Below are 27,894 nucleotides of genomic sequence, written 5' to 3' on the forward strand. Positions count from 1 at the left end.
ATGTTGGTCAGGTTGGTCTCGAACTCCTGAGCTCAGGTGATCCACCTGCCTCGGCCTTTCAAAGTGCTGGGATTACAGGCATGAGCTACCACGCCTAGCCCATCCATTTTTGTTTTTTAAAGTTTTTTTTTTTTTTTTCTGAGATGGAGTTTCACTCTGTTGCCCAGGCTGGAGTGCAGTGGTGCCATCTCGACTCACTACAACCTCTGCCTCCCAGGTTCAAGCGATTCTCCTACCTTAGCCTCCTGAGTGGCTGGGACTACAGGCATGTGCCATCACACCTGGCTAATTTTTGTATTTTTTAGTAGAGACGGGGTTTCACCATGTTGGCCAGGCTGCTCTCGAGCTTCTGACCTCAGGCGATCCGCCCGCCTTGGCCTCCCAAAGTCCTGGGACTACAGGCGTGAGCCACTGCACTCGGCCCCCCATTTTTGTTACTAAAACTTTCAAAAACAGACAAAGCTGCAAGACTAATATAATGAGTGCCCACCTCCCTCCACCCAGGTTCAACAACTGTTCATACCCTACCCTATTTGCTTTTTCTCTCCATAGTAAACCAGCACACAAGTGCACGTTCCACAGAACTATCTGGGAGTTGCGGCAGTCACCAGGACACTTGGCCTGTCCCCATCACAGCATGTGTGCCTCTGGGAAGAGGAGCTTCTCCTGTATAATACTGTCACCACCCTCCATCTGCACACAACTCACAGCAGCACTTGGAGGCTCTGAGCAGCGTGGGGCTGACGCTTCTCCTGACAGAAGCCTACAGCTTAGAGATCCTGAGGTTGTGGTGCGGTGCGTATGGGTGGGATGTTGAGAGAATGGCGGGTGAGCCTGTGCCAGGCTCAGGAATGAGGGTTGATTCCTCAGAGGCAGTGAGCTGGGATGAACTTTGCAGAACAGGAGTGAGTTAGGTAATGGGGGAGGGGAGAGCATGCATGAGAGTGCGGCGTGGATTCAAAACAAGGCACAATCACATCACAGCTCCTAGGCTAGTTCTTACTTAAGAGTTCAATACCTTGTACTTTAAAAAGCAACCATCTAGGCCGGGCATGGTGGCTCACGCCTGTAATCCCAGCACTTTGGGAGGCCGAGGCAGGTGGATCACTTGAGGTCAGGAGTTCAAGGCCAGTCTGGCCAACATGGTGAAACCCCGTCTCTACTAAAAATACAAAAATCAGCCAGGTGTGGTGGCAGGTGCCTGTAGTCCCAGCTACTTGGGAGGCTGAGACAGGAGAATCACTTCAACCTGGCAGGCGGAGGTTGCAGTGAGCCGAGATAATGCCACTGCACTCTAGCTTGGGCAATAAGCGCAAAACTTTGTCTAAAAAGAAAACAAACAAAGAACAAAACCATCCATCCATCCACCCACCCACCCACCACCCACCAATATATTTGGGGGTAATATTTTAAGTCTGATTTAGAAAACAGAAGCTTAAGATGCTTGATGGTTTAAACTTTCAATTTTTCCAGTTTTTAAAACCAGTACTTTTTTTGGGTGGGAAAAAAACATCTAAAAGTTAAGAATGAGCTGGCGCGGTGGCTCATGCCTGTAATCTCAGCACTTTGGGAGGCCGAGGCGGGCAGATCATGAGGCTGGGAGCTGAAGATTGGCCTGGCCAATATTGTGAAACCCCGTCTCTACTAAAAATACAAAAATTAGCTGAGTGTGGTGGCGCGCACCTGTAATCCCATCTACTCGGGAGGCTGAGGCAGGAGAATCACTTGAACCTGGGAGGCAGAGGTTGCAGTGAGCCGAGATCACACCACTGCACACCAGCCTGGGGGACAGAGTGAGACTCCGTCTCAAAAAAAAAAAAAAAAAAAAAAAAAATTAAGAATGAGTTGGCCTTATGTATATGTGTCTGGAAAAGATTCTGGAATGTACTCTGTGTTGATCAGGTCCTCTAAGAAGCAGAAGCCAAGATGGGCACAAGTGTGAGTGGGGGGACACAGACGAGGGCGAGTCGGGGGGCTGGGCCTGCAGCTGAAGGCCTGAGGGGTCCTGGCGCTGAACTCCCTCATCAGAGGTATGGCAGGCCGCCCTGGCAGCCTTCATGCTCTGTTCCTGGCAGGGACGTGAAGGCTTCCGTGACATGTGGAGTGGCACCCAAGCCCCTGGCAGCTGCGCGGCCACCTTGGCTCTGCTTTCCCCACCTGGACTTTCCTTCCTCCTTGCCCTGTCACATGCTTTTATGCAAAACAGCACATCATTGAGTCCACTCGTCCCTGTCTTCTCTTGGAAGTCTAACGTTACCCATACTGATAGCTAATTTTGCATGTGAGGAAGGGGTTCAAGTTTCCGGGACACTTCCCACGACTGCCAGTCTCTCCTTGGCATACGAATGCCCTGTACTTCAGCCAGGGCTCTGTGGCACTGGACTCTACAGTTTCTAGGAAACCATGCTCCTTTGTGCAAAGTGCTCACACTGAAAGTCTTGAAAAACATTATTTTCTCTGTAGGCCAGGATTGAAGAAGAAAAAAAAAAACCCAAAACATCATTTTCCTTTCTTAGTTCCTAATGTGAAAACTCACTGGAATTTATAAAATGAAAATAACCTGAATATTTGTAATGGAAGAGACTACACCACGGCAGTTCCCTCCTTTAACCCGACTCAGCCTGGCCTCAGTTCACTACGGCTGCCCACGCTCCAGAGCTTCTTACTCTTCTATCACTTGCCTTCTTGTCTTAGTTTTGTTGGTCTCAATGACCTCTTTTCAAAACCATCTTGAAAGGCTCAGTTCGGAGGACCCCTCATTCTTGTGGACTTTTTCTAACCACTTAGACTTGTGCTAAGGTAACTGTCCATGTGTTTCCGAGAGCCTGCTGCACACGCCACCTGGCCCTTCACGTTTGGCTGTTAAGGTGGTGGTGTGACATGGTCACCCTCTTCCACCATGTGGCCTGCTCCCTGGACACCGGGAGGTCTTGCTCATTTTGTGCCTATTTTCACCTTGTTCATGATGAGTGCACAATACAATCCGCTCAATGATGCAAAAGGACAGGTGGCTAGCACGTCCAACAGAGGCAGGCAGGCCGGGAAGGTGGGTGGGGGTGGCCTTCAAGAGAGGTGATGAGCCGAGGCAGCCTTGAAGGGTTAAGGAAATTGGGAAAAGAAAGTAGAAAGTAGCTCTGACCAAGGTCGTCCTCTCGCACAGGAATTTGGCAGTGACAAAAAGTCAGAGCTATCAGCCTTTTTGAAAGGGTAAAGGGAGACAGATTTACACAATGTCAGGAATGAAGTGCCTCAGCAGCAAGAGCATCTCGGAGCCGAGGCTTTGACCACCCGTTGTCTATCAATATTGATGCTCAGGTGTGGAAAGGAGGGTTTTATAAATTTGGAAGCACACTGAACATGAAGACAAAGACAGCTTTACAGAGAAGCCAGATGACTGCTCTTATTGAGAAAAAGTATCGTGGCAGAGGGGACAAGATGCTCAAGGGTATTCTATAGAATTCAAGTTACAGCACTATTTGAAGTATAATTCAAGTAAAAACTTGGATTTTACCTTTAAATTGCATGAGAGGCAAAGCATGGCCAGCTACACATGGAACTTTTCCTTTCCCAAATGAACACTGGAATGATTTAATCAGGTCTCCCCCAGCCCCACATACCTGGAAGTGTGGGCTGGAGACACATTTGGCCAACTGCCGGAAGAGGGGTTCCATGATCTTCACAAATTCTGATGGTTCAATGACATCTAAAATCTCTTCTAATTCGTTTAAGAACATTACTTCTTTTGGACTGTGAGTCTTTGGCCAGTATTTGAGAAGTGCCATCACCACCTACAAAAGAAATGACACGTGGAGTGACTGATGCCCACGACGCCCCAACACCTGCATGGTAAGAAGTCTGTGTTTTCACTGCGGTGGCCCCACTGCAAGGCAACACACGGAGATGGTGCCATCTGATTTTCTGTATTTGAGAAGTAGGTCTGTCTGTCTGGTTATTTAACTATCTGATGAATCAATTTATTTAGAGATGGGTCACACTATGTTGTCCAGGCTGGACTTGAACTCCTTGGCTCAAGTGATCCTCCTGCTTCAGCCTCTGAGTAGCTGGGACCACAGGCACATACCACCTGCCTGGCTTAATTTTATATACTTCAGAAGTTACACAATTTTAGTTTATATAACCCACTTTCTCTGATCAAACACCATTTCAGTAAGAGTCCATTCCCCTTTTTAAAAAAAGAAAAAAAAAAGAAGTTGGGACAATAATTTAGAAAGAATAAGATCAACGGAGAAAACACAGAGCATTGTCAATTCATGTGTACATTTTAGTGTGGAAGCGGCCGGTACTGAAACTGTTGGCCACATGCACACAACCCATTTCTTTCTCAAATTTATCAACCATCCATATGTGTTTACACACAAACATACATACTTTTGTATGCACAGACAGTGTTTTCAACTGTGTTAAAATACATCAAAAAGAGTGATGTGAACTAAGCTGACCTTATTAACTCACATCCACAGGTGTTGTGATGGGACCCCCCGGGCAGGGCGCACTGTGCTCTCTGTGGGCACACCTGTGGGTGTCAGATGCAACAGCCTGAGCAGTGCTGGGCCTGCAGTGAGCAGGCTGCAGTGGCAGCTGTAGCCAGGATTGTCACCACCCAGAGGATCTGTGCCACCAGCTCTCTGCCAGGCACAGCCCGTCGGACTGCAGTGGTTTCCCACTTTGTGGATAGTGGATGTTTTATGTTCCTTGGCCAAGTCAGACAGCTAGAAAGGATTTCCACTGCGCAACCTTTCTTTGTATGTTCCTGTAGTTTCCAAATGTCTTACCACAATCATATCAGTACAAAATACTGAATTTGAATCCATGTAGATTTCATAATATTTTTAGAGTTTAGCCATCTTAGTTCTAAAAAAGTACAATCCAAAACAGACATTTGCATATGAAGTGCATATATGTGCTTACACACATAAATTGTACAAGTGCAATCCAGTACATGAGAGCAGCTGTTTGGCCTAGTCACAGCAACATCGTGGGGCTTCTACCTGACTCTTGTGCTGTGCAATTGCCGCAAATGCTGGCCCCTGGGACAGCCTGGTCGTTTTCACTCACTAGTCATTTCCAGCTCAGTAGATGGCACCAACTCATGGCTTAGCAGGCCAGCCTTTTAATCATTACAGTGATTTTTTAAAAAGGTGGACATTTAACATCGATTTAGAAAAATTTTGTTTTGATGCTTTGGCATTTGGGCTCCCAGATAATCTTTTATGATATTACACTTTATAAAACTCCAAAATCTATGAAACAAAGAAGTAAGGCCGGGCGTGGTGGCTCACGCGTGTAATCTCAGGACTTTGGGAGGTCAAGGTGGGAGGAATGCTTGAGCCCAGGAGTTTGAGACTGACCTGGGCACCGTGATGAGGTCCTGTCTCTACACAAAATTTAAAAATTAGCCTGGTGTGGTGATGGGCACCTGTGGTCTTAGCTACTCGAGAGGCTAAGGTGGGAGGATTGCTTGAGCCAGGAGGTTGAGGCTGCAGTGAGCCATGACTGCGCCACTGTACTCCAAGACTCTAACAAACAAACAAAAACCCCAAAAAAGCCAAATAAAAATAAAAAAGGAAGTGCTGCTAGTTTTGAAGTTTGACATAAAAATCTACCATGCAAGTGTCTTTAAAAGGAATTATTTCTAAAAATGCATCATTTAATGGTTCTCCCAGCTCAAAACTATTGAATAAGTATTTATTGTGTTCCTCCCACATTCCGCGTGTATTGGAATCACTATTAAGGACACAGCAGATGGAAATCACTTCCTACATCTATTTCTTTTCATTTGTCAAATGGAATTTTATTAGGAGAAATATGTTAATTTGTGAACTATACAACACAACCGATTTAGCTATTCCATTTCTCTGGAAAAGGTATCATTTCTGGGATGGGATTCACACACGGGCCTTCCTGTTCACATTGTTTGGAATGAGCTGTGATCGGTACCAGCTATTTTGACGCGTCAGTGTGGTGTGCTCTGTGGAGGAGGGTGTCTGCTCAGGGAATGCGAATCCAAGGCAACAATGGCTGCGTGCTGCTGGGTGCAGCACAAGGCCCCGAGTTTTCCTTTGGAAGCCCAAGGACTGCCCGCTCCCTGCAGAGGGCAGGCGAGCCAGTGGCCCCAGCCTTGAGTCTTGGGGAGCCCCCTTCCTGTCCTGGTAGACCAAGGAGAAAGGAGAGCTGCTACTATGCCATGTAGTAAAACGTGATGAGACTGAAGAGGCAGGTGGGTGAAAATGGAACACAGTTTTACTTCTGTAAGATCTCTGATGAGCTTCTGTTCTTCTTCCAACAGAGAAGGTGTTTCATGTGCCCAGAAAGCTTTTGAGCACTGTACACAATCAGCAAATGAAAAATACTAATTACAGACTACAAATGGGGCAACACATGTCCTTCGTATCTCAGTCTTCTAAGCGGATCTTACTTTAAACATTCCCGAGTCTGGACATTTGATGGCTTCAGGATTCCCTTGGTGCAGGCCTGGGAGATGGACGTGGACACCAGGCGTCCTTAGTGCTACCAAGAGATGTACACCTGCACAAAAGCCTATACTCTGATCATCTTATTAACAAGCTTTCAATGCTGAAATAAGACAAAATGGCCTTTGTGGCCGGGCGCGGTGGCTCACACCTGTAATCCCAGCACTTTGGGAGGCCGAGGCAGGTGGATCACGAGGTCAGGAGATCGAGACCATCCTGGCTAACATGGTGAGACCCCGTCTCTACTGAAAATACAAAAAATTAGCCAGGCGTGGTGTCATGCGCCTGTAGTCCCAGCTACTTGGGAGGCTGAGGCAGGAGAATGGCGTGAACCCGGGAGGCAGAGCTTGCAGTGAGCCGAGATCGCGCCACTGCACTCCAGCCTGGGTGACAGAGCCAGACTCTGTCTCAAAAAAAAAAAAAAAAAAAAAAAAAAAAAAAAAAAAAAAAAATGGCCTTTGTGTTTTCATAAAATAGGCATTTCAAAAGAGAGAATTTACTGACATGAGGGTCTGAATGTTCTTAACATGTAGGAAATTAAATCTGCTTTCTAAAGCCAGGACAGTGCTATTACATTATCTGTGCAGCAGGAAACTAAGCAATGAAGTGTCCCTGGGTGGGAACGTCGGGGCCTGGGGTGGTGCGGTTTGCACCTCCTTTGTGCTGGTGCCAAGTCAGGGTCCTGCATGTAACAGTTACGCTGGAGGGACCCAACTGAAGCTGGCACGGGGTCTCTTGCCCTCTTTTAGATGCGACTGCAATGAACAGCTCTCACTCTTGCAAAGTGATACTCACTTTATTTACTATATTAGTGGGAATTAAAAACATTTACAAATGTTCTCTGCTTTTGTGTTACTTTTCGCTGGAAGAGAGAATAGGGTGGGGATCATTCACTGAGCCCTCGGTGGAGAAGGTTAGGGTCAGACTGACAGACAGTTGATGGTGGGATAGAGATGCTGGGACAGGGGCGTAGGTGGGAGCAGCCTCTGTCTGTGGTAAACACAATGTGGCATTTGGTGAATTGTTCAGCCACTACAGGAGTATGAGAAATACGCACAAAGAAAATTCATGAAAGAAAACTACATACTTTCAAAAAATCTCTCCTTCCATATCTTTCTTTTCCTTCCATTTGTATTTACTTATTTATTTGAGATAGGGTCTTACTCTGTCACTCAGGATGGAGTGCAGCTGGTGCGTTCATAGCTCACTGCAGCCTTGACCCCCTGGGCTCAAGCAACTCTTCCACCTCGGCCTCTCGAGTAGCTGGGACCACAGGTACATGTCACCATGCCCAGCTAATTAAATTTTTTTTTTTTTTTTTTTTAGTAGAGAGGAGGTCTCACTATGTTGCCCAGGCTGGTCTCAAACTCCTGGCTTCAAGGGATCCTCCTGCCTTGGCCTCCCAAAGTGCTGGGATTAGGGGCATGAGCCACTGTGCCCAGCTCTCTTTTATTTTTGAATAGGAAAAGGTGGGAGAGGAGGGGAGAGATAAATTTTTTTTTTTTACATATTACTTTCTCCAATAAAACCTCTGTGATAGTTAATACTCGGTGTCAACTTGATTGGATTGAAGGATGCACTGGGTGTGTCTGTGAGGGTGTTGCAAAAGGAGATTAACATTTGAGGCAGTGGGCTGGGAAAGGCAGACCCACCCTTAATGTGGGTGGCCACCATCTAAGCTGCCAGGAAGGCCAGAATATAAAGCAGGCAGAAGAACGTGAAAAGACTAGACTGGCCTAGCCTCCCAGCCTGCATCTTTCTCCTGTGCTGGATGCTTCCTGCCCTCAAGCATTGGACTCCAAGTTCCTCAGCTTTGGAACGGGCCTGGCTTCCCTGCTCCTCAGCTTGCAGATGGCCTATTGTGGGACCTGGGTGACAGAGCGAGATCCTGTCTCAAAAAAAAAAAAAAAAAAATACAACCTGCCACCCTTCAGTTTGAAGAATACCTCAAATATAGGCAGAAGAGTTAGGGCATGTAACCACTGGAGAAAATACAGTTTAAAAAAAAAATCCCCAGTGAGTTTTATTAACACTGTTCATTTTTCTTTTTCCTACCTAAACATGTCTTCAGTCAGTTAAGGAGGATAAAAATAACACCTCCTCACCCTAAGCCTTGAATATACTTGATGCTGAAGTGTGATGAGATTTGGTACATTTCCTTGGGAGGTCCCCAAAATCTCAGGCGGGGGCATCTACGGGCTGGAGGGAGAGTGTGCAGGGATGCGTCCCTCCACGAGGGCCCTGCAGGACAGGGCAGGCCCAGCTCGCAGCTCTGTAGCACCTGCTACCTCTGCAGTCATAGGACAAGAGCTCTTCTTGAATTTTGTGGGTGAAATGGAGGGAATCTACACATAGAATTTAAAAGCTTACAAGAAAGCAGAGCCCAAAAACCAGTTTAACTCAGAAATTCAATGTTAAGAATTTCTCATGCAATTTCACTATAAAAATTACAACATTACAGGAGAACTGTGAAAGAGAGAAAGGGCCCAGGAGTGACAAGATCTACCTTTTCTAGTCTAACAGTGACTTTTAAAAGAGCATTCAAACATTTGAATTGGTTCCTAACATTCCTTACTCTGATACTCAAATAATTAAAAAAAAAAACCCCAATTTAAAAAATGGGCAATGGATTTAAATGGACATTTCTGCAAAGAAGATATACAATTTTTTTTTTTTTTTTTTGAGACAGGGTTTCACTCTGTTGCCCAGGCACACGCCATCATGCCTGGCTAATTTTTGTATTTTTTGTAGAGATGGGGTTTTGCCATATTGCCCAGGCTGGTCTCCAACTCTTGGGCTCAAGTGATTCACCCGCCTCAGCCTCCCAAAGTGTTGGGACTATAGGCGTGAGCCACCGCGCCCGGCCAAGAAGATATACAGATTTTGGTCAATAAGCGCTGAAAAGATGCTCAACATCATCAGCCATGAGGGAACTGCAAATCAAAACCACAACAAGATACTATTTCACACCACTAGGATGGCTATAATTAAAACAACAGTTCGGGTGTGGTGGCTTATGCCTGTTATCCTAGCACTTTGGGAAGCTGAGGCGGGTGGATCACTTGAGGTCAGGAGTTTGAGACCAGTCTTGCCAACATGGTGAAACTCCGTCTCTAATAAAAATGCAAAAATTAGCCGGGCACGGTGGCAGGCACCTGTAATCCCAGCTACTCGGGAGGCTGAGATAGGAGAATCGCTTGAAGCCAGGAGGCAGAGGTTGCGGTGAGCCAAGATCGCACCATTGCACTCTAGCCTGGGTGATAGAGTGATACTTTCTCTCAAAAAAATAAAAAATACAAAAATAAAATAAAATAAATAAAAGGAAAACAACAGCAGCAGCAGCATGAGCACTGGTGAGAATGTGGGGAGACGGGAGCCTTTGTGCATTGCTGCGAGGAATGTAAGATGGGGCAGTCACTGTGGAAAACAGTATGGCGGTTCGTCCCGCAGCTAAACATACAATTACCATATGATTCAGCAATTCCACTTCTGGATATATATCCAAAGGAACTGAAAATGGGGATTATAGCAAAGATTTGTATGCCAGTATCCAAATAGCAGCATTATTCACAATAGCTAAAAGGTGGGAACAACCCAAGTGTACACTGAAAACACAATAAATAAACCCAATGTGTTCTATCCATATGGCAGAACAGCATTCAACCATGATGAGGAATGAAGTTCTGATATGCAACCCAAGGATGAGCCCTGGAAGACATTACACTGAGTGAAATAAGCCAGGTGTGAAAGGACAAGCATTTTATGATTCTCCTTATATAAGGTACCTAGAATAGTCAAATTCAGAGACAAAGTAGATTACAGGTCAGCAGGGGCCACAGGGAGGGGGAACGGAGAGTTACTGTTTAATGGGTAGAATTTCTGTTTGGGATGATGACAAGGCTTTGGAAATAGTGGTGATGGCTGTGCAACACTATGAATGTCATTAATGCTGGTGAACTGTACATTGAACACCGTTAAAATGACAAATTTTATATGTATTTTACCACAATTAAAAAAAATTCAAAATGTAACATACCAAACATTTTTGAACTGTACTCTTTAAATGGGTGAATTGTATGGTATGTGAATTATATCTCAATAAAGTTGTTTCAAAAAATGTATTTAAATGCTTAAACTGGCACCTGACGTATGGCTTTGTTAATCCTGGCTATGATAGCCTATTTTAATAAACATAAAATGTTCAGAAAATTATAAATCCCCTGACATAATTATGGAGGCTGAAAAAAAATTACAAATCCATGCACAGAACAGCAGTAATCTAACGTTCACTTGTGATTCAATGATCATAAAATAGTTACAGTGTAACTTGGGAAGTATTTTCAAGGCGGTAAAGCCTCTTCAGTACAACAAGAATTTCAAACCCTAACTATAACTCCTCTGATCACAATCAGTTCAATATGCTGTCAAACCAAGCAGATGCAAAACTACTGAATCGCACACTAAAATTTAGTGGCTACGACCACTCAAGTGCTTTACGTTCAAACAGTAAAGTGCAATGACAAGGTGGCAATCTCATTACATAAAATAATCACTATAATAAAGGGGTCTGCAATTAAAATGACTATACTTTGAAAACCTATAACCCATGAATGAAATGAGCCTGTTTATTAGTATTGCAATTTAAGATGAAAAAGTCTGAATGGCAATTTGGTGAAGCAGATGTTGTAATATTTACATTCAGTGAAATGCACACATCTTACAAGACGCGCTAGCATCAGCACTTACTGGTTCCGTGAGGGTGCTGTCCTTTTCTAAAAACTGCACTACACAGTATGCCAGCTGAAAAGGAAAAGGAGACAGAGCATTAACATTTCAACATAAAAACGCTGCTGTGCTTCTTCTAGAATCGTCGTTAAACACCTTCCCACAGCAAGACGAGGACCCACAGTACAGACAAAGCCCTTGTGTGATTAACGGGCATTAACATGTATGCCCATTAGTTGGTGATAGATCAGAAAGCTGAAAAATAAAAATAAGAAAAATAAATCAGGAAACAGTCTTTTTAGTCTAACTACCACTAAGTCAATCCAGTATGATGGGATTTTCTTGGGGTCCTTGTGGAGATTACAATCAACAAGTCATCTAACAGTGGGGAACAACAAATTAAAATCTGGTTCCATCTTAAATCTCTGAACTATTAACTTCTTTTGTACAACAATTAATATGATAATCCGGCTGGATGCAAAGATATTACCAGTTAAGAGCAGTCAGAGAAAATAAATACTTTCTAGGAAGAATCAATTAAAGAACATACTTTTTGTCATTTAGCCCCTACCACAAGCTCTGAAAGTGGGACCTGGCAGAAAGGAGCCTTGTGCACCCCTGCGCCTGTGCTGGGGTGTGACTGCTCAGTGCCTGGCCCTGTGACAGCCAAAAGTGAACGAAGACACCCACTGCAGCCAGAGAGTGAAAGAAAACCAAATCCAGGTAAATGCAGCCCATTAACCACTTATTGACCAATTTTTCAGTACAGCTGTACTTAGATTGCTACAGTTTTAAAAATTCACAGCTTTATTTATTTATTTATTTTTGAGATGGAGTTTCACTCTTGTTGCCCAGGCTGGAGTGCAATGGTGCGATCTCGGCTCACTGCAACCTCCGCCTCCCGGGTTCGAGCGATTCTCCTGCCTCAGCCTCCCGAGTAGCTGGGATTACAGGCATGCGCCACCATGCCCAGCTAATTTTGTGTTTTAAGTAGAGACGGGTTTCTCCATGTTGGTCAGGCTGGTCTTGAACTCCCAACCTCAGGTGATCTGTCCGCCTCAGCCTCCCAAAGTGCTGGGATTATAGGCAGCTTTATTTTTTTTAAAAAAACGTTTTCATAGGCCATTCATTGGCCATGGACCTATATAGGCTTTTCTCTTTAAGGTACTGAATTTTAGATTACACTACAGAAAACTCCTCTCAGAAGTCTTCCTAGACTCCTTTCAGAGAGTTACTCCTTTCCCTATGCTTAAAACTAATTGAAAAATTCTGTATTACAGAGATTTTTCTGAATTTCTCAAAAGGAATCTCTCTTTACCCCCTTATTCTTTCAATTATCACCAGAAGTTTGTTACCAAAGTCGGTAGTGTTGTATAAAGAAGAAAGCACTCTCAGTTAAGGCTGGATTCACTATCTCGTGTTCAATCCTGATCAAATGCCAACAGCTGTGTTCCTAGAGCCCCGCTGCCCCTTACCTGGGGATGGTAGACACTCAGAGATTTCACTTTGTGCAAAGGTAGTAACACCTTCAATAAGAAAATCTTGTGCTCTTCTTTTAGTGGTAAGGCAAATCCATTAATTATACTGTAAAAAGAACATTTATTCGGTTTGAACATTTATGAATTCCAGGTTTTAAACAAATATCTTGCCGTTTTTCTTTCAATTTTTGTTTTCACCATCAAAACCCAGCAGGCAAAATATACATAGCCAAGCATGTTGCCGTGCACCTGTGCCCCAGCTAACTTGGGAGGCTGAGGTGGGAGGATCATCTGAGCCCGGAGTTCGAGGCTGTAATGCGCCATAATCACACCTGTGAAGGCCACTGTTCTCTAGCCTGGGTAGTATAGCGAGATCCTATGTAGGCTCTGTGGAACACTTCATATAGCGCTCCGGTCCCTGCAACAGCCTAAGGGGGAAATCTGAGGATTCTTCCTATATATATATACATATGTGTGTGTATCAGAAAAAAGAGGATACCAGCAAAAAGTTTAAAAATACTAAATGCTTACCAGGAAGCATAGTTATTTTTATCTTTGTAACTACATAACTGAAAAATGCTGGGTTTACAGGTGTTACCCAGAACAGCAGGAAGCTGGCTCAGCAGCAGGAGCTCCTGGTGGCAAAATCTTCCTCCTTCAACAGGCCAGGAAGACAGGACAGTTCACATGGGACCCCCCAACCCAAAACCTTCCCTCAGCCTTATCCAGCTGTAGGAATTCTTGCTGCCTGGAGTAATTCAGGTATGTTATTCTAATGTTGGTAACAGACCCAGTGGATGCTGGATGAGTGCTGGGTAAAAATCAGTTAGGGCCAGGCGGTGGCTCACACCTGTAATCCCAGCATTTTGGGAGGCTGAGGTGGGTGGATCACCTGAGGTCAGGAATTCAAGACCAGCCCGGCCAAGATGGTGAAAGTCCATCTCTACTAAAAATACAAAAAAATAGCCAGGCGTGGTGGCGGGCTCCTGTAATCCCAGCTATTCAGGAGGCTGAGGCAGAGAATTGCTTGAACCTGGGAGACAGAGTTTGCAGTGAGCTGAGATCAGGCCACCACACTCCAGCCTGGGTGACAGAGCGAGACTCCATCTCAAAAACAAAAACAAAAAACAAACAAACAAAAAAACAGTTAGAAAGCTGTTCCCTTGTGCAAGAAAAGGGGTCCTACCTAGAGCCTCCAAAGCAACGTTTTTGTCTCAAACAACTAGTTTATTGTCTTGGTGTTGTAATTAGGCAAATGGGAGTGACTGTCACTGAGCTGCAGAAGTAGACAGAGCTGTCTCTAACTTGGTCTTCCATTTAGTCACTCTGCTCGGCACAGTGACAACGCGGGAAGGGCGAGCCTGGAGCGGCCCATCAAGGAGGGTGTGCTCACTCACAGGGTTACCCGCAGGCTCGGCCTCATCTGGAAGAACGATAAAACTAATCAGCCTCTCGGCGGGAGCTGCCCAGCGGCCCTATGCACACAGCACGGTGGGCTGTGGAACACACATCATACAGCGCTCCGGTCCCTGCAACAACCTAGGAGGAAAATGCGAGGATGCGCCTATCTCATAGAAGTACCTGCCCACGGTCACACATCTAGTAAGAGGCATCCTCTTCACCACTCACTGCACTGCACTGCACTGGGGAGAAACCCTGCCCAAGTTTGTCTAAACTAAAAGAATTGTCAGCGAGGACATTTTTTCAAATTACATCTAAAATGGCAAGAACAGCTTTTCTCAGAACTACTGGGCAGGACCTGATCCACCGTGAGAAGAGAGTCTTGTGCTCGGGAGCTGCAGGGAGTCACTAGATCCACCCAGAGTGCCAGGCTTCTCCACCACAGGCTCCTGAGAACCCAGAACTGCCCATCTACACTACCTCCCTAAAAAGGTGTAGGAAAAAGCACTTCCACACTTACTAGCCATGGGACCCTGAGGAACTCTGGGAAACAGTGGGTTAGAAGGTCTAATATAAAATCTACGGGTTATCAATTAAATAAAAGTGGCCGGGTGTGGTGGCTCATGCCTGTAATCTCAGCACTTTGGGAGGTGAGGCACGCAGATCACCTGAGGCCAGCAGTTCGAGACCAGCCTGGGCAACATGGTGAAACCCCATCTCCACTAAAAATACAAAAATTAGCCAGGCATGGTGGCGGGCACCTGTAGTCCCAGCTACTCGGGAGGCTGAGGCAGCAGAATTGTTTGAACCAGGGAAGGGGAGATTGCAGTGAGCCGAGATCGCACCACTGCACTTGAGCTTGGGCGCCAGAGCAAGAGTCTCAAAAAGAAAAAGAAAAAAAAAAAGGCAACTAAAAACTTTACTTGGATAAAGATGATGAAAGTTTTGAAATGTTAATTATTTTAATATAAAAAACCAAAGTAATTAAAAATATTAGCATTTACATGATACCCCAAAGGTACAATCTATTCTTCTTCCAAGCTTCTAATATAAACCTTCTTCGGTAACTATTTTTAACATTGCTCTTGAGGAAATAACTGGAATTGTGTTTCCACAGTAATGATACTGAGGTATACAAAGTAGAATCTATGTACAAAACCATAAAAATGGGAGAGATTTGTCATTTGGTGTGCTCTAAGAGCTCACCAACTCCCGCTTTCAGTGAAATTTTACTTGAATTCTTTTAGAGAATGGTTTAAACTGCCTTGCTTTAAAGGGGGCAGCTGGACTCAGTGAAATGGATCACTCTGGTATAAATTCCACCTACAGCTGTTTGCTACCCATAACACAGAGGCTTACCTTCCCAATATTTCCAGTAACTCTGCTATGCCATTATGATGCTCTGTTTCATAAATAAACCTAGAAAAAACAATTTTCCCATTAGAATTAGGAACTGAACTGACCTGAATAAGAAAACTGCTCTAGCAGGAGCCACGGAGCCAGGCAACAAGAAGCGCGTCTATTTGTGCAAACACTGCTCGTGGTGAGCAAGCAACCCTTCAGGAACCAGCCAGACTCCTCAAGGCCTGCAGCTGTAAATGCCTCGAGGGCAGAGAACTTGGTCTTGCACAAAATTTTTTCTCACTATTTGGAAAAATTTCAAGCATCTAGGAAAACTGAAAGAATTCTACAGTGAACACCCATTTCAACCACCCAGATTCGACCACAAGCAATGTGCTCCATCTGCCTCATCATATACACATCTGTTCATCCATCTTTTACTTGTTCATTAATCCATCTTACGTTTTTGCTGTATTTCAATGTAAGCCAACATACTTAATTTTAAAGCCTGCAATATTTAGCACAGTTCCTGCAAAGGGTAGAAGTGATTCCTGAACACCGCTTATTCTACCTGCTCAGTTCCCCACTGACACCCACACACATCCTCCGTGCTGCCTCTACCTGCCCAGTTCCCCACTGAAACCCACACGCATCCTCCGTGCTGCCTCAGGTGCAATCTTTCTGAAGCACCCATCTGCGACAGACCCAGCTCCCTTCCTCTGAGACGTCTCTGTCCACTGCGCCTGCTTCTAGGGGACCCCCAGGACATGTACCCCACCCTCTGTGCCAGCCCATCTCCCTCTAGATGGGGCCACCGCAAAGACAGGGCCAAGGACTTCTCGTGACTATGTTCCCAGGGCTAGGAGCAAGCCTGGCATCTGTTTGATGATGAAAACACATCTGCTGAATAAACCGGGCACAACGAGAGGGAACAGGGACATGTTAGGAAACAGGAAAAAGTCCTCCCCGCAAAGGGGTCCTACAGAAACAAAGAAGCCTCTCCTGCCCCAAGCCTCGTGCACCTGGGGTTGGTCTAGAGCAGTCCACGATGGGTATCCTGCATGCAGTGAGAGGGTCTGAAAGATCCCTGCCCATCAGATGAAAACCATTTGATTAGAGACAGCTCTAAGCCAAAAATAAGTCTGAGAAGATTAAAAAATTCAACTCTGAAATTTCATTCACTTTGTTTGAAACAAATGAAATAGTGTGACCTTAACATCCACAGATGTGAAATATTTCTGAAGAATGGGTCTTAACATTTCTATATTCCCAAACATCAGAATGCACTGAGAGGTAGTGCTTGAATTGGGTCCTGAAGGAGGATTTTAACAGATTTTTTTTATATGGCAGTGTGGAGAGGGAGAAGAACTCGTCTGGCTGGAACAAAGGTCTGTGCTGTGGAGTGGGGTGGGCAAGATGCGTGGAGAGTCTGGAAGTCCAGCTTAGAAAAACCGAAATCTGGCCGGGCACAGTGGCTCATGCCTGTAAACTCAGCACTTTGGGAGGCTGAGGCAGGCAGATCACCTGAGGTCAGGAGTTCGAGACCGGCCTGACCAACATGGCAAAACTCCACCTCTACTAAATATATAAAAATTAGCAGGGCATGGTGGCGCATGCCTGTAATCCCACATATTTGGGAGGCTGAGGTGGGAGGATCACTTGAATCTGGAAGATGGAGGTTGCAGTGAGCTGAGATGGCGCCACTGCACTCCAGCCTGGGCAACAGAGACCCTGTTTCACAACAAAACAAAACAAAACAAAACAAAACAGAAAAACTGAGATCTGCTCTTGCAGGCGCCAGGAGGCAGAACCTTTATCAGCGAGACACAGTAGCACAACAATGCACGTGGCCAAAGCCTAAGAGTGAGGGAGGGATGTTACTAGGGCAGAGCTCGGTGCCGTGGGTGACAGGAACGACACTGGTGCCATGACAAGAAACAGAAAATGCTCGCACCTGGTGTCCCTGAGCCTGCACCTACCCTGAGGCTTGGAAGCTGTGAACAAGCAGAAGTCAGTCTGTGTGCGTCTATACCGAGAGGATTTACGAAACTCACCTTGCAGGCTCCCTTTGCACGCACTGCAGCCGTGTGGCTACAGTTTACTATTCCTCTCGCATGGACCTTGGAGAGCTGTGCTCTGGGCCTCTCCGAGACAAAGACCCCTGAACCCCTTCTGGTCTAGCTCCATCAGCTTTAACATTTACATAAGAGTACCTTGCAGTTATAAGCCATTTTGTTTTCCTACATCAACATTACTACATTCTTACTGATAAATTCTTAATTTCTAATTTTTTAAACCTGCTTTGAAGTAGGCAGAAGAAAGAGAAAATAAGGACAATTCTTTTCTTTCTTCCTTTTCCAGCGGGAGACAAACAGGGACACCCTGGGAGGGAAACAGAGATCCCTGGGAGCCGGCGAGAGTGTTTCTTACTCTTTCAGCAGAAAGGGAATCAGACTGCCTAGACACTGAGCTGGGAACCTGCTGGCTATAGAAGTCTCCAGAAGGGATTCTAAATGCCTTTCCTGCCTGTATGATGTGTTCTGGCCTCACGGGAAGAGGTGGACTCTATTTCTCCTTCCTCTGAAGCTGGGCTGTCCTTGTGCCCTGCTTTGACCAATACAAAGGGCAGAAGTCACTCTGCACCAGTTCCAAGCCAAACTCTTAGGAGGACTGGGGGTCCTGCCTCTTCTCTCTTGGATGTGGCTGTAGAAACTCCCACAACCTGGAGGAGCTCAAGGCACCACAGAGGCAGTGTGAAGATCTGCTCAGCAGCCCCTGTGAACACTCCAGCCCCAGCACACGCCACGGAGCAGAACCGTCTGGATGAGCCCAGTGCAGATGACAGCATCATGAGGAGTGATGGACCATGCTGAGGGAAGCCACTGAGCTGGGGGTGGCTCCTGGATGGTGTGAGGTAGTGACATATCCTGGCGATGACGGGGACAGTTTGATGGCATCTGTGAGATAAGAGCATGAGCAGGTGCTGCACAGCCTCGCTGCAGGGCCAGGGTGAGGACAGAGCATGACCCATGGCTGGTTATGCAAGAGAAGGAACGGCACGCTGCCGTGCCCGCCCAGCCTCCAGGTCCCCGTGTGCCCGAGCAGGCACCATGGGTTATGGACAGCACCGTTTCACTCACATTTAAGCTGATGATAATGAGAAACTATAGAAATAAACAGCAACCTTATATTTACATTTTCAGTTAAGTTGAACCAAGTATGTTCAAAATGGTTTTTTCTTACAAGACACAGCTGTACTATATTGAACTTAGATAAGCTTGCTGGGTGTGGCTCACGCCAGTAATCCCAGTGCTTTGGGAGGCTAAGGCAGGAGGATCACTTGAGGCCAGGAGTTTGAGACCAGCCTGGGTAACACAGTGAGATAGATCTCCATCTCTACAAAAGTTTTAAAAGTTAGCCAGATGTGGTGGCACACATCTGTAGTCCCAGCTACTTGGGAAGTGAGGTAGAAGGATCCCTTAAGCCCGGGGGTTTGAGGCTGCAGTGAGCTATGGAGTATGGCATCACTGTACTCCAGCCTGGGTGACAGAGTGAGACCCTGCCCTAAAAAAAAAGAAAAGAAAAGAAAAGAAAAAAACCTAGATGAGCTGAATGCAACTCTCAAGATCTTTCTTCTTATTTTTTTCTCACATGAAATGAGGAGGTAGTGGTATTGACACTGAGGAACCAAACCAATTACGGAATCTAGATAGTATGCTTGCTTTTGATTGCATATACCAGGACAATTACAGAAAAGATTATTAAACGCATGCACACAGACACAAATGCCATACTCTAGCACCAAACCTTTAGTGAGAACTGAAGTAAATTATCTGTAATAACTTTTGAATACTAATCTATTTAAGTATTTCGTAAGGTTCTTTAAGGTATGACACATTTTCTACTTTTTTTTTTTGAGGCGGAGTCTCACTCTGTCACACAAGCTGGAGTACAGTGGCATGATCTCGGCTCACTGCAAGCTCCGCCTCCCAGGTTCACACCATTCTCCTGCCTCAGCCTCCCGAGTAGCTGGGACTACAGGTGCCCACCACCACGCCCGGCTAATTTTTTGTATTTTTGGTAGAGACGGGGTTTCACTGTGTTAGCCAGGATGGTCTTGATCTCCTGACCTCGTGATCCGCCCACCTCGGCCTCCCAAAGTGCTGGGATTACAGGCGTGAGCCACCGCACCCGGCCCATTTTCTACTTCTTAAATGCAGATGTTCAATAGATTTGTGACTCTGCTATCTGAACAAAACCTACTAGAATTAAGAAAACAGAAATATGTTAGGTAGAGCTTTAATTTTAGGTCAAGAAGACTGGAAATTTAAATTGTACCTGTTGTATGTTAAATAATGTATGTTTTCATAGATAAGCACACCAGGCAAGGAATGATCTTGTTAAAAAGGAATCATGATACCAAGAAACAGAAAATAGAAGCATAACATTTAGGAAAGTGGCATCATTCTCTGTTATAGTTCATGTGTCAGGTCTGGGCTATGTCCAGGGCCGGGCTCCATTCTACAAATGAGATGTGGGGTACTTGGAAGGAGTTCAAAGGAAAGCCACACACAAAATCAAAGGCTCTCATGCCGAAATGCCCTATCAGGTATGGAGGTTAGGAGGGAATGCAACCCTCATGACTGCAGAGGGAAAGACAGGGTGCTCCCGACGCAGGCTGTGAAGGCCAGCACGGGATGGGAGGGGCCAGGGCTGTGGGTTTTGGCAGGGGGGTCTCATCTGCCATCTGTCTGTCTCAGATGCCCCTTTTCTCTTCCCGTGCTTGGTCACTGTGACTAAGAAAGGACCCTGAGGCCTGTGTTGGGCGTGGCTGACACCTGGCCCCTTCTCCAGGCCATGGTCCGTGCTCTGTCCACACCCTGGCCCTGCAGAGAGGCTGCGTCGGACCTGCTCATGCTCTTATCTCACAGAGACACGCCATCATACCGTCCCCATCATCACCAGGATGTGTCACTACCTCGCAACATCCTGGAGTCAGGTGCCTTAGAGGCAAGCTGACCCGAGAAGCTACAACTTGTAGAAGAAACTGCTCATTTAGCGAACTTTCCAGGAACAAAAAGAAACGACAGGAACTGTTTCCTCTATTGACATTCATTTGGTGCCACCGCAGTGGGGAGCACGAAACTGGCAGTGGGGTGGGGTGTGTGACAAATCAACTGACATGGTAGCTGCACTTCCGGGAGACCAGACCCACCGCCAAGTCAGGCAGAGCCTCCCAGTGAAGGGATGCTTCAGGAAGCCTGGGAGGCTGAGGGAAGGGCTGGTGTAAAAAAGACATCCCAGGAGGCTCCAACACTGGCTGCAGAGCCCTGGCGTGGAAGGAGCGTGGAGCTGAGCAGAGGCTGGCTGGGGAGGGGCGGGCCTGGAGGTGGGCCTGCCACTGGACGCTGTCCTCCTCCACCCGCTGCTCCAGTGGGGCTTTCCCTCCCCTGGTGCACAGTGGGAGTCTCCAAACCTTTAACCGAGGTGCACAGATCTCAGGCTTTCTACAGATGAATGACATCATTCCTCGCCCCGCCTCCTCTCACTGAGACTCCACGGGAAGAACGAGGTGATGCACAGGTAGAAGGAAAAAGCTGGTGTGAAGGTTAATACTGAGTGTCAACTTGACTAGATTGAAGGATGCAAAGTATTGTACCTGGGTATGTCTGTGAGGGTGTTGCCAAAGGAGATTAACATTTGAGTCAGTGGACTGGGAGACGCAGACCCATCCTTAATCTGGGTGGGCACCATCTAATCAGCTGCCGGTTCGGCCAGAATTAAGCAGGCAGAGGAACATGGAAGGGCTAGACTGGCTGAGTCTCCTGGCCTCCATCTTTCTCCTGTGCTGGACGCTTCCTGCCCTTGAACATGGGACTCTAAGTTCTTCAGCTTCTGGACTCTTGGACTTACACCAGTGGTTTGCCAGGGCTCCTGGGCTTTCGGCCACAGACTGAAGGCCGTGCTGTCCGTCTCCCTACTTTTGGGGTTTTGGGACTTGGCCTGCAGACAGCCTATTGTGGGTCTTCACCTTGTGATCGTGTGAGTCAATTCTCCTAATAAACTCCCCTTCATATATTCATCTATCCTATGAGTCCTGTCCTTCTAGAGAACCTTCACTAATACAGTTGGTTTGGATGGAACCAATTCATCCACATTTCCGGGAAACTTGACCTTTCAGTAGAAACAGGAAGGATGGAGGGACCCAGGATGAGGTGCTGGGGAGCTCGGTGGCTCAGGAGGGAGCTCAGGAGGGAGAGGGGAGGAAGGCAGGGAGGATGAGCCCAGCCAGCCCACTGCACACAGTGCACAAGGGGGTCCACCTGCACACGACAAATAGGCTTTGAGAAACCCCCTCCACGTGCTGAGTCCTGTCAGAGGAGACGATGGGGTGGGGGAGCATCGAGGGGGGAAATGAGCATCACCACACACAAGGACAACGCCATCCACACGCAACTTACCTATAAAATATATTATTTATCTGTTTTCTGATGTAAGCTCTCAAGCCTAGGAATTTCCCATAGATCCTGTGAAGGGTGGTTTTAAGAAAATCTCTCTCCCGAGGATCTTCACTGTCAAAGAGCTCTAAAAGCTTTGAGAAGAAAAAGACACTTAGTGGCTGGGTGTCACCACTCCGCCAGGGCTTTGAGAGTGTCAGCTAATTTGTACCTTACCTGCAATACAAACTTCTGATCAATATATTTCTTTGCTATATTAGGTTGGAAATCTGGAGACTCTAAAAATCTTAAGAAAAATTCATAAACAAGCTAGAAGGAAAAAAAACAATGAGTCAAATAACATGAGATTTTATTGAATGGAGATTAAAATATACCAGCAATTGAATCTTTATTGGTCTGCAAATATTAGCCTCTTAAAGCCACATATCTACAGAATTAATGCTAAATTACATGGCTTAATTTAATGATAAATGGTGACGGTAATTATTTTATTTGGTGAGACCCACAGACTATACCCTTAAACGGCATTAAACAAAATGATCTCCATGGCTGATATCAGTTATAGTACACCGTTCAGAGACTACAGGGCACAGATGCCACAAACCAAGCCATGACCCAACTCTGTGGGTGGGATTTGCAGCCTGTCGCTTAGGAGTGTCCCACAATGCCAAGGCGCAGAGCCAACCAAACGCACAGGAACTCTGGGGCTGCCAGGTAAGAGGGCCCTAAGATGTGGAACCGTGACCTCCTGGAGCTGGGACGATTCTTTCCCTGTGCAGACATGCTGGGTGGGACAGCGTGGGCCGCCTGTCACGGATGGATGGCCCTCCCACCTGCACTCCTGGCTCCCGCTCTGCTCATGCTGACCCTGGCGCCTCCTTGTCAAGTACCCTTCTGCCTTACAAATGCCCTGGGGAAAGGCAGTGGCCAGCGCAGGACCCGGGGGCCCAGCAGGCACATACTAAATATGAGGAGCGAAAACTGGGAGATTGTCGGCTTAGGACCTCTGGGCCTGAATTCAACGGCCATCAACACAGCGGCCATTTTCACTGAGAACATACTGACAATTCCACATCTTCACTGGCTGTTGTAAAGTGGTCAAACACACACATTAACTTTATTCTGCTGAAATATTTTTCTTGTACGTATGGGTTTGCGAGGACCACGCTACTGAGGAGGAGAGGGCCATCTGCCCAGACCAGTGCGCCCGCTCTGTGGACCCCAGGCCACTCCCATGCGTCACCAGTGCCCTCCGATTCTGGTCACCCAGAGCCGATACCTGTAGATGAGGCCAGGCAGCTTCTAACGTTGGTTCGTCTTCCTCCGGGTCAAATTCCGCTCCCGTAGGATTGGACGAAGGTGGTAATGTTCGAAACATGTTAACTGCAAACTAAAATCCACATATTCTGTAATTACAACCAGGGCATTTAAAATATTTACAGACAATATTTTATAAAGTCTTAGGTAATTCTAACAGTAGCCGCTTCCCATGGTAACTTAGCTCCTCCATAGCCTCAAAACGCAGAAGCCGTGTGGGTGCTCAAAGAGAGCCTGGATCAAAACTGCAGCAGGAAACATCACTTTGGACAGGTGAGCACGAAAGTTGACCACCAAAGTTATTTGGACTCTTGACTGTCAAACTTTAAGTAACAACCAACACCAACAAAGGCGGATGGCACAGTGATCACTTCTGAGGTCTTATACTATCCAGTGGGTGCAAGAGCAAGGAGAATGTTCAAAATGAGAGTAAGAAAGGGACAAGATGACGAAGGACACAGCGGAGATTCACAGCTGAAAATGCTGGAAATGGCAAGGGCTGCATCACGCAGGGAGGACCCGTGTGACAATGGCACCGACGTCCTCTGCAATCCGCAATGATGAGGAAAGCAACAGTCAGGGTGGGACGACCTCTGAGTCGGCAGCTAGGATCATTTCCAGAGAAAGGACTGCTCAGAGGCACAGAGGATCGGTAGGGGCAGCACGGCTGTGTATCCAGGCACGGGCCGTTAGATTTCTCTCCGTCTGTTTGGACTTGTATAACACATACTGACAGATCAGTGACATAAACAGAAAAGATTATTGTTTCTATGTCATACATTTATAACCTATTTTTATTTTGTACTAAGTCTATGTATTTATTTATTTATTTTTGAGGCACTGTCTCCCTCTGCGGCCCAGGTTGGAGTGTAGTGGTGCGAACTCGACTCATCGCAACCTCTGCCTCCCGGGTTCAAGCGATTCTTGTGCCTCAGCCTCCCGAGTAGCTAGAATTACAGGCGTGCACCACCATGCCTGGCTAATTTTTGTATTTTTAGTAGAGATGGGATTTCACCATGGTTTCACCATGTTGGCCAGGCCAGTCTCGAACTCCTGACCTCAAGTGATCCGCTCCCCTCAGCCTCCCAAAGTGCTGGGATTACAGGTGTGAGCCACCGTGTCCAGCCCTCTTTTGTACTAAGTCTTAATAAGATTGGTTACCTTACTGAATCTCTGAATGGATCATATGCCAGTTATATAACTAGACTCTGGTGAATGGCTCTTACAGGTGATCACAAAAAGTCCCAGTTCCACCACTCTCAGAAGCACAAAATCAAAACTTTTGACATAAAAGATTAAAATCTGACTCCACGACAACAACGAGAAGATGTTTCTAGAGAGTCCAGGGCAAACTTGGCTGGCTTTAGATACCCAGTCTTGTAAAGACCAAGCTAATACTCAATGTCACCACTGCTGTTTCTTCCCTTCTTTTTCCTTTTTTCCTCTTAAAGACAGGGCATTGCTCTGCTGCCCAGGCTGGAGTACAGTGGCCATCATCGCTCACTGCAGCCTCCAACTCCTGGGCTCACATGATCCTCCTGCCCCAGCCTCCCAAGTAGCTGGGACTACCAGCACGCACCACCATGCTCTGCTAATTTTATTTATTTTTTGCAGAGACAAGAACTCGCTATGTTGCCCATGCTGGTCTCAAACTCCTGGGCTTAAGCAATCCTCCTGCCTTGGCCTCCCAAAGTACTGGAATTAGAGGCGTGAGCCACCGCACCTGCCTGTTTCTTCCCTTCTTTACTGGTATTGATACTGAACTCCAAACCTTAATATCATTTTTCAGAAAGTCATCAGCTATAAAAGTTCTGAGCATCAAGCATCCGAGCATCAAGCATCTGAGCATCAAGCATCTGAGCATCAGGCATCTGAGCATCAAGCATCTGAGCTTGTTCTCTGTGTCATCTGAGAGGGGAGCTGATGTAAAGACCAACTGTAATGGCCTTCACGGATACTGTAGAAACGCAGGGATGAAAAAAGGGGCTGAAAAGCCAGGAACAACTAATTAAAACAAACTTTTAGTAAAAGTATGAGTAATGTTCCTAAAACATAGGTACAAAGACAAAAGTTTGGAATCTAAAACCGAGAATTAACCCGACTCTCACTGGTGTATGATTTCTGGTAATGTCTACTCTCCAGGGACTGTCCCCTTCTCTGTGAAGCTGTCGTGTGCACAAGGCACTGCAAGGAGCCTCCCAAAGAACAGTGATTGACAGGTGGACGGCCCTACCTCAGTTGCTGGCCCACAGGCACTCGGTGCAGACAGGGGTCTAGTCTGCCCCTCCTGGCACCCTGACCCCAAAGCCCACAGATGTGAACAAGGAGATGCTAAAAGCTCAACTATTAAGGAAAGGCCACATGCACACACTTTGGGCGGGCTGCCATCTCCTCGCAGGGTGTGTGGAGATGTAACACAACTGGTCCTGTCATCAGCAGCCACTGCCGAAGCTCTCCGTATCTTTTAGGGCCATGAAGGGCAGAGAGAGGAAAGTCTGAATTGGGTCTTTAGCCCCTGCGGGGAGTGTGGCATTCATGAACTGGGGTTTTCTATCCTCTCTCTCAAAGCCAAGAGACTGGGGTCAGGGTCCAGTCACCCACAGGACAGGGTCACCTTCAGGAACGGGAGATGGCACTTTGTTCTTCAGTGGGTTAGAGCTGTGAGCCCTGCCTGGTGCCGACAGAAGCAGAGCACAGTGTGGGGAGGGCAGAGCCTGGGCACGAACTCTGGGTGGCAGAGGAATCTGTGAACAGGACTATGCCTGGCAGGAGACTCTGGCAACAGCCTGTGACATCAGGGCCTGAGGAACCACGGTGCCTGGAAGGAAAGCAGGGTCACTGCTTCCCAGGTTTCTGGGGCTGCCCATCAGGGACACAGAGGCCAGAGCAGGGGCTGTAGGGCCACACCACCCAGGAAGCTGCCCAGGGAGAGAGGTCAGCTCACCCAGAGACGAGGCTGTAGGTCTCGGGGGAGAGGAAACAGCCGTCCCTCTGGAAGAGGTCTGCTGCCTGAGAGTCACAGACATGCCACAGAGGAAGAGACCACCATTCTGGCCAAGGCCACAGGGAGCAACTGAGCAGAACAGGCAGCTACCCTTCCCCTCTGCTCTGGGTTCTGCTCAAAGTCCCGGGGGAGGGCAGGCAAAAGGGGCTCGGAGCCAACCGTGCTTCCCCTCCTCTCCTATAGCATGTCCCTCCCTGGCCAGGCTGCCTGGGGTGCGGCTTAGATGCCATTTGGAGAGGGTCTGAGATTAAAGCTTTAACCTAGATTGGATTTCTGTAACCAGGGATGACTAAAAAGTTAACCAACTTGCTCAAGATGTATTTAGGGACAGGAAAGTGTGATTTCACCCATCATGGTTAAAGGCGATAACTGAAAAAAAGTAAAATGTCCCCGACTGTGCCAGCTGGCCATATGTGTCAACCTGGCTAGGCCACAGTGCCCAGCTGTCCAAACACTGCTGTGGGTGTTGCTGTAAAGGCATTTTATAGATGTGGTTAACACCTGTAATCAATGGACTTCAAGTAGCGATCACTCTTGAGAATGTGGGAGCTTCAACCAGTCAGCTGAGAGGCCTGTAAGACCCAAACTGCGGCTTCTCTGAGGAGAGGCCACCTACGGCCTGCAGTGTCCAGCACGGCCAAGTCTCCTGCCCGCTGCCTGTCCGCGGAGTCCAGACCTGCCCGCTGGACTCATCCACTGCAGAAGGCAAGTCCTTGAGATCTCAATCTCTGTCTCTCTTGTTTCTCTGGACAGCCCTGACTGAGGCACCCAGTTAGCTGAGATTCCTAAGTAAACTGGTGGTTTCTACTAGCAGGAAAGCTAGTGATTAGGGTTTCCAGTTGAAGCTCTCCCGCACACTGACAGGCAGCCCAGCAGCTAGGCCCCGTCTCCAACACCTGCACACTCACTGAATCCTGATGCTGAGCTGAGGGCCTGCAAGGTGACTCAGATGGCTTGCTCTGAGCACAGTGTGTCTCTTCAGTATCTGTCATGGACTCAATGGTTGTGGCCTCCCTTCCTCACATTCATGTTAAAGACCTAAACCCTGGTGTGGCTGGATTTGGAGATGGGTCCTCAAAGAAAATAATGAAGGGTGAATGAAGTCATAAGTGGGGGCCCTGGCCCTCCAGGATTAGTGTCTTTGTAAGGAGGGATAGTAGAAGGCTCACACTCGCCTTCTCTGCACTTGCTCAGAGCAAAGGCCATGGGAGGGCACAGTGGCCGTCTGCAAGCCAGAAAGAGGCCCTCAGCAGGGAAGAAACCCTGCTACACCCTTGAGTTTAGACTTTCCAGCCTCCAGAATGGAGAGAACATACATTTCTGTGGTTTAAGCCACTGAGCCTGTGGTATTTTCTTATGGCAGCCTGAGCAGACTGATAACAGCGTCCTTGACCGATGACCGACCTAGGTCCAGGAAGGTTCACTCCAGGCCAATTCTGATTGATTGAAAGTCATTTCTCATGTGTAAGGAAAAAAATTTGCACTCCTAACTTCTACACACCTTTCTTACCACATTGCATTGCATTAATTTAGTGCCTATCTCTAGAAAAGGTTAAGTAGAAAGTAATATGGGCGAGGGGGGAAGGAACAGAGGGCAAACGGCATATCACCTCAAATTATTCTTGGGTTTCTAACCTAGCAACATTTCTTAACGCAAAAGCTGCAAGGCCAAATCAGGG

At 46.9% G+C, this 27,894-nt stretch overlaps 1 protein-coding gene across 16 annotated transcripts in view; it reads right to left on the minus strand.

Annotated features, from left to right (window-relative positions):
- The window catches only part of PPP2R5C (protein phosphatase 2 regulatory subunit B'gamma), a 169,722-nt gene that overhangs the window by 23,672 nt on the left and 118,156 nt on the right, over positions 1–27,894 (minus strand). For all 16 annotated transcript variants that reach the window (XM_055288138.1, XM_063643877.1, XM_055288130.2 and 13 more), the window contains 7 exons: positions 23,174–23,284; positions 22,111–22,203; positions 21,898–22,028; positions 15,455–15,514; positions 12,692–12,800; positions 11,238–11,291; positions 3,618–3,788 (listed from right to left, as the gene is read on the minus strand). In XM_055288138.1, coding sequence (XP_055144113.1) covers positions 3,618–3,788; positions 11,238–11,291; positions 12,692–12,800; positions 15,455–15,514; positions 21,898–22,028; positions 22,111–22,203; positions 23,174–23,284 — 729 coding nt within the window. The remainder of the gene's footprint in view (positions 1–3,617; positions 3,789–11,237; positions 11,292–12,691; positions 12,801–15,454; positions 15,515–21,897; positions 22,029–22,110; positions 22,204–23,173; positions 23,285–27,894) is intronic.

This window comes from Symphalangus syndactylus, chromosome 8, assembly GCF_028878055.3.
Source record: "Symphalangus syndactylus isolate Jambi chromosome 8, NHGRI_mSymSyn1-v2.1_pri, whole genome shotgun sequence".
Classification (NCBI taxonomy): domain Eukaryota; kingdom Metazoa; phylum Chordata; class Mammalia; order Primates; family Hylobatidae; genus Symphalangus; species Symphalangus syndactylus.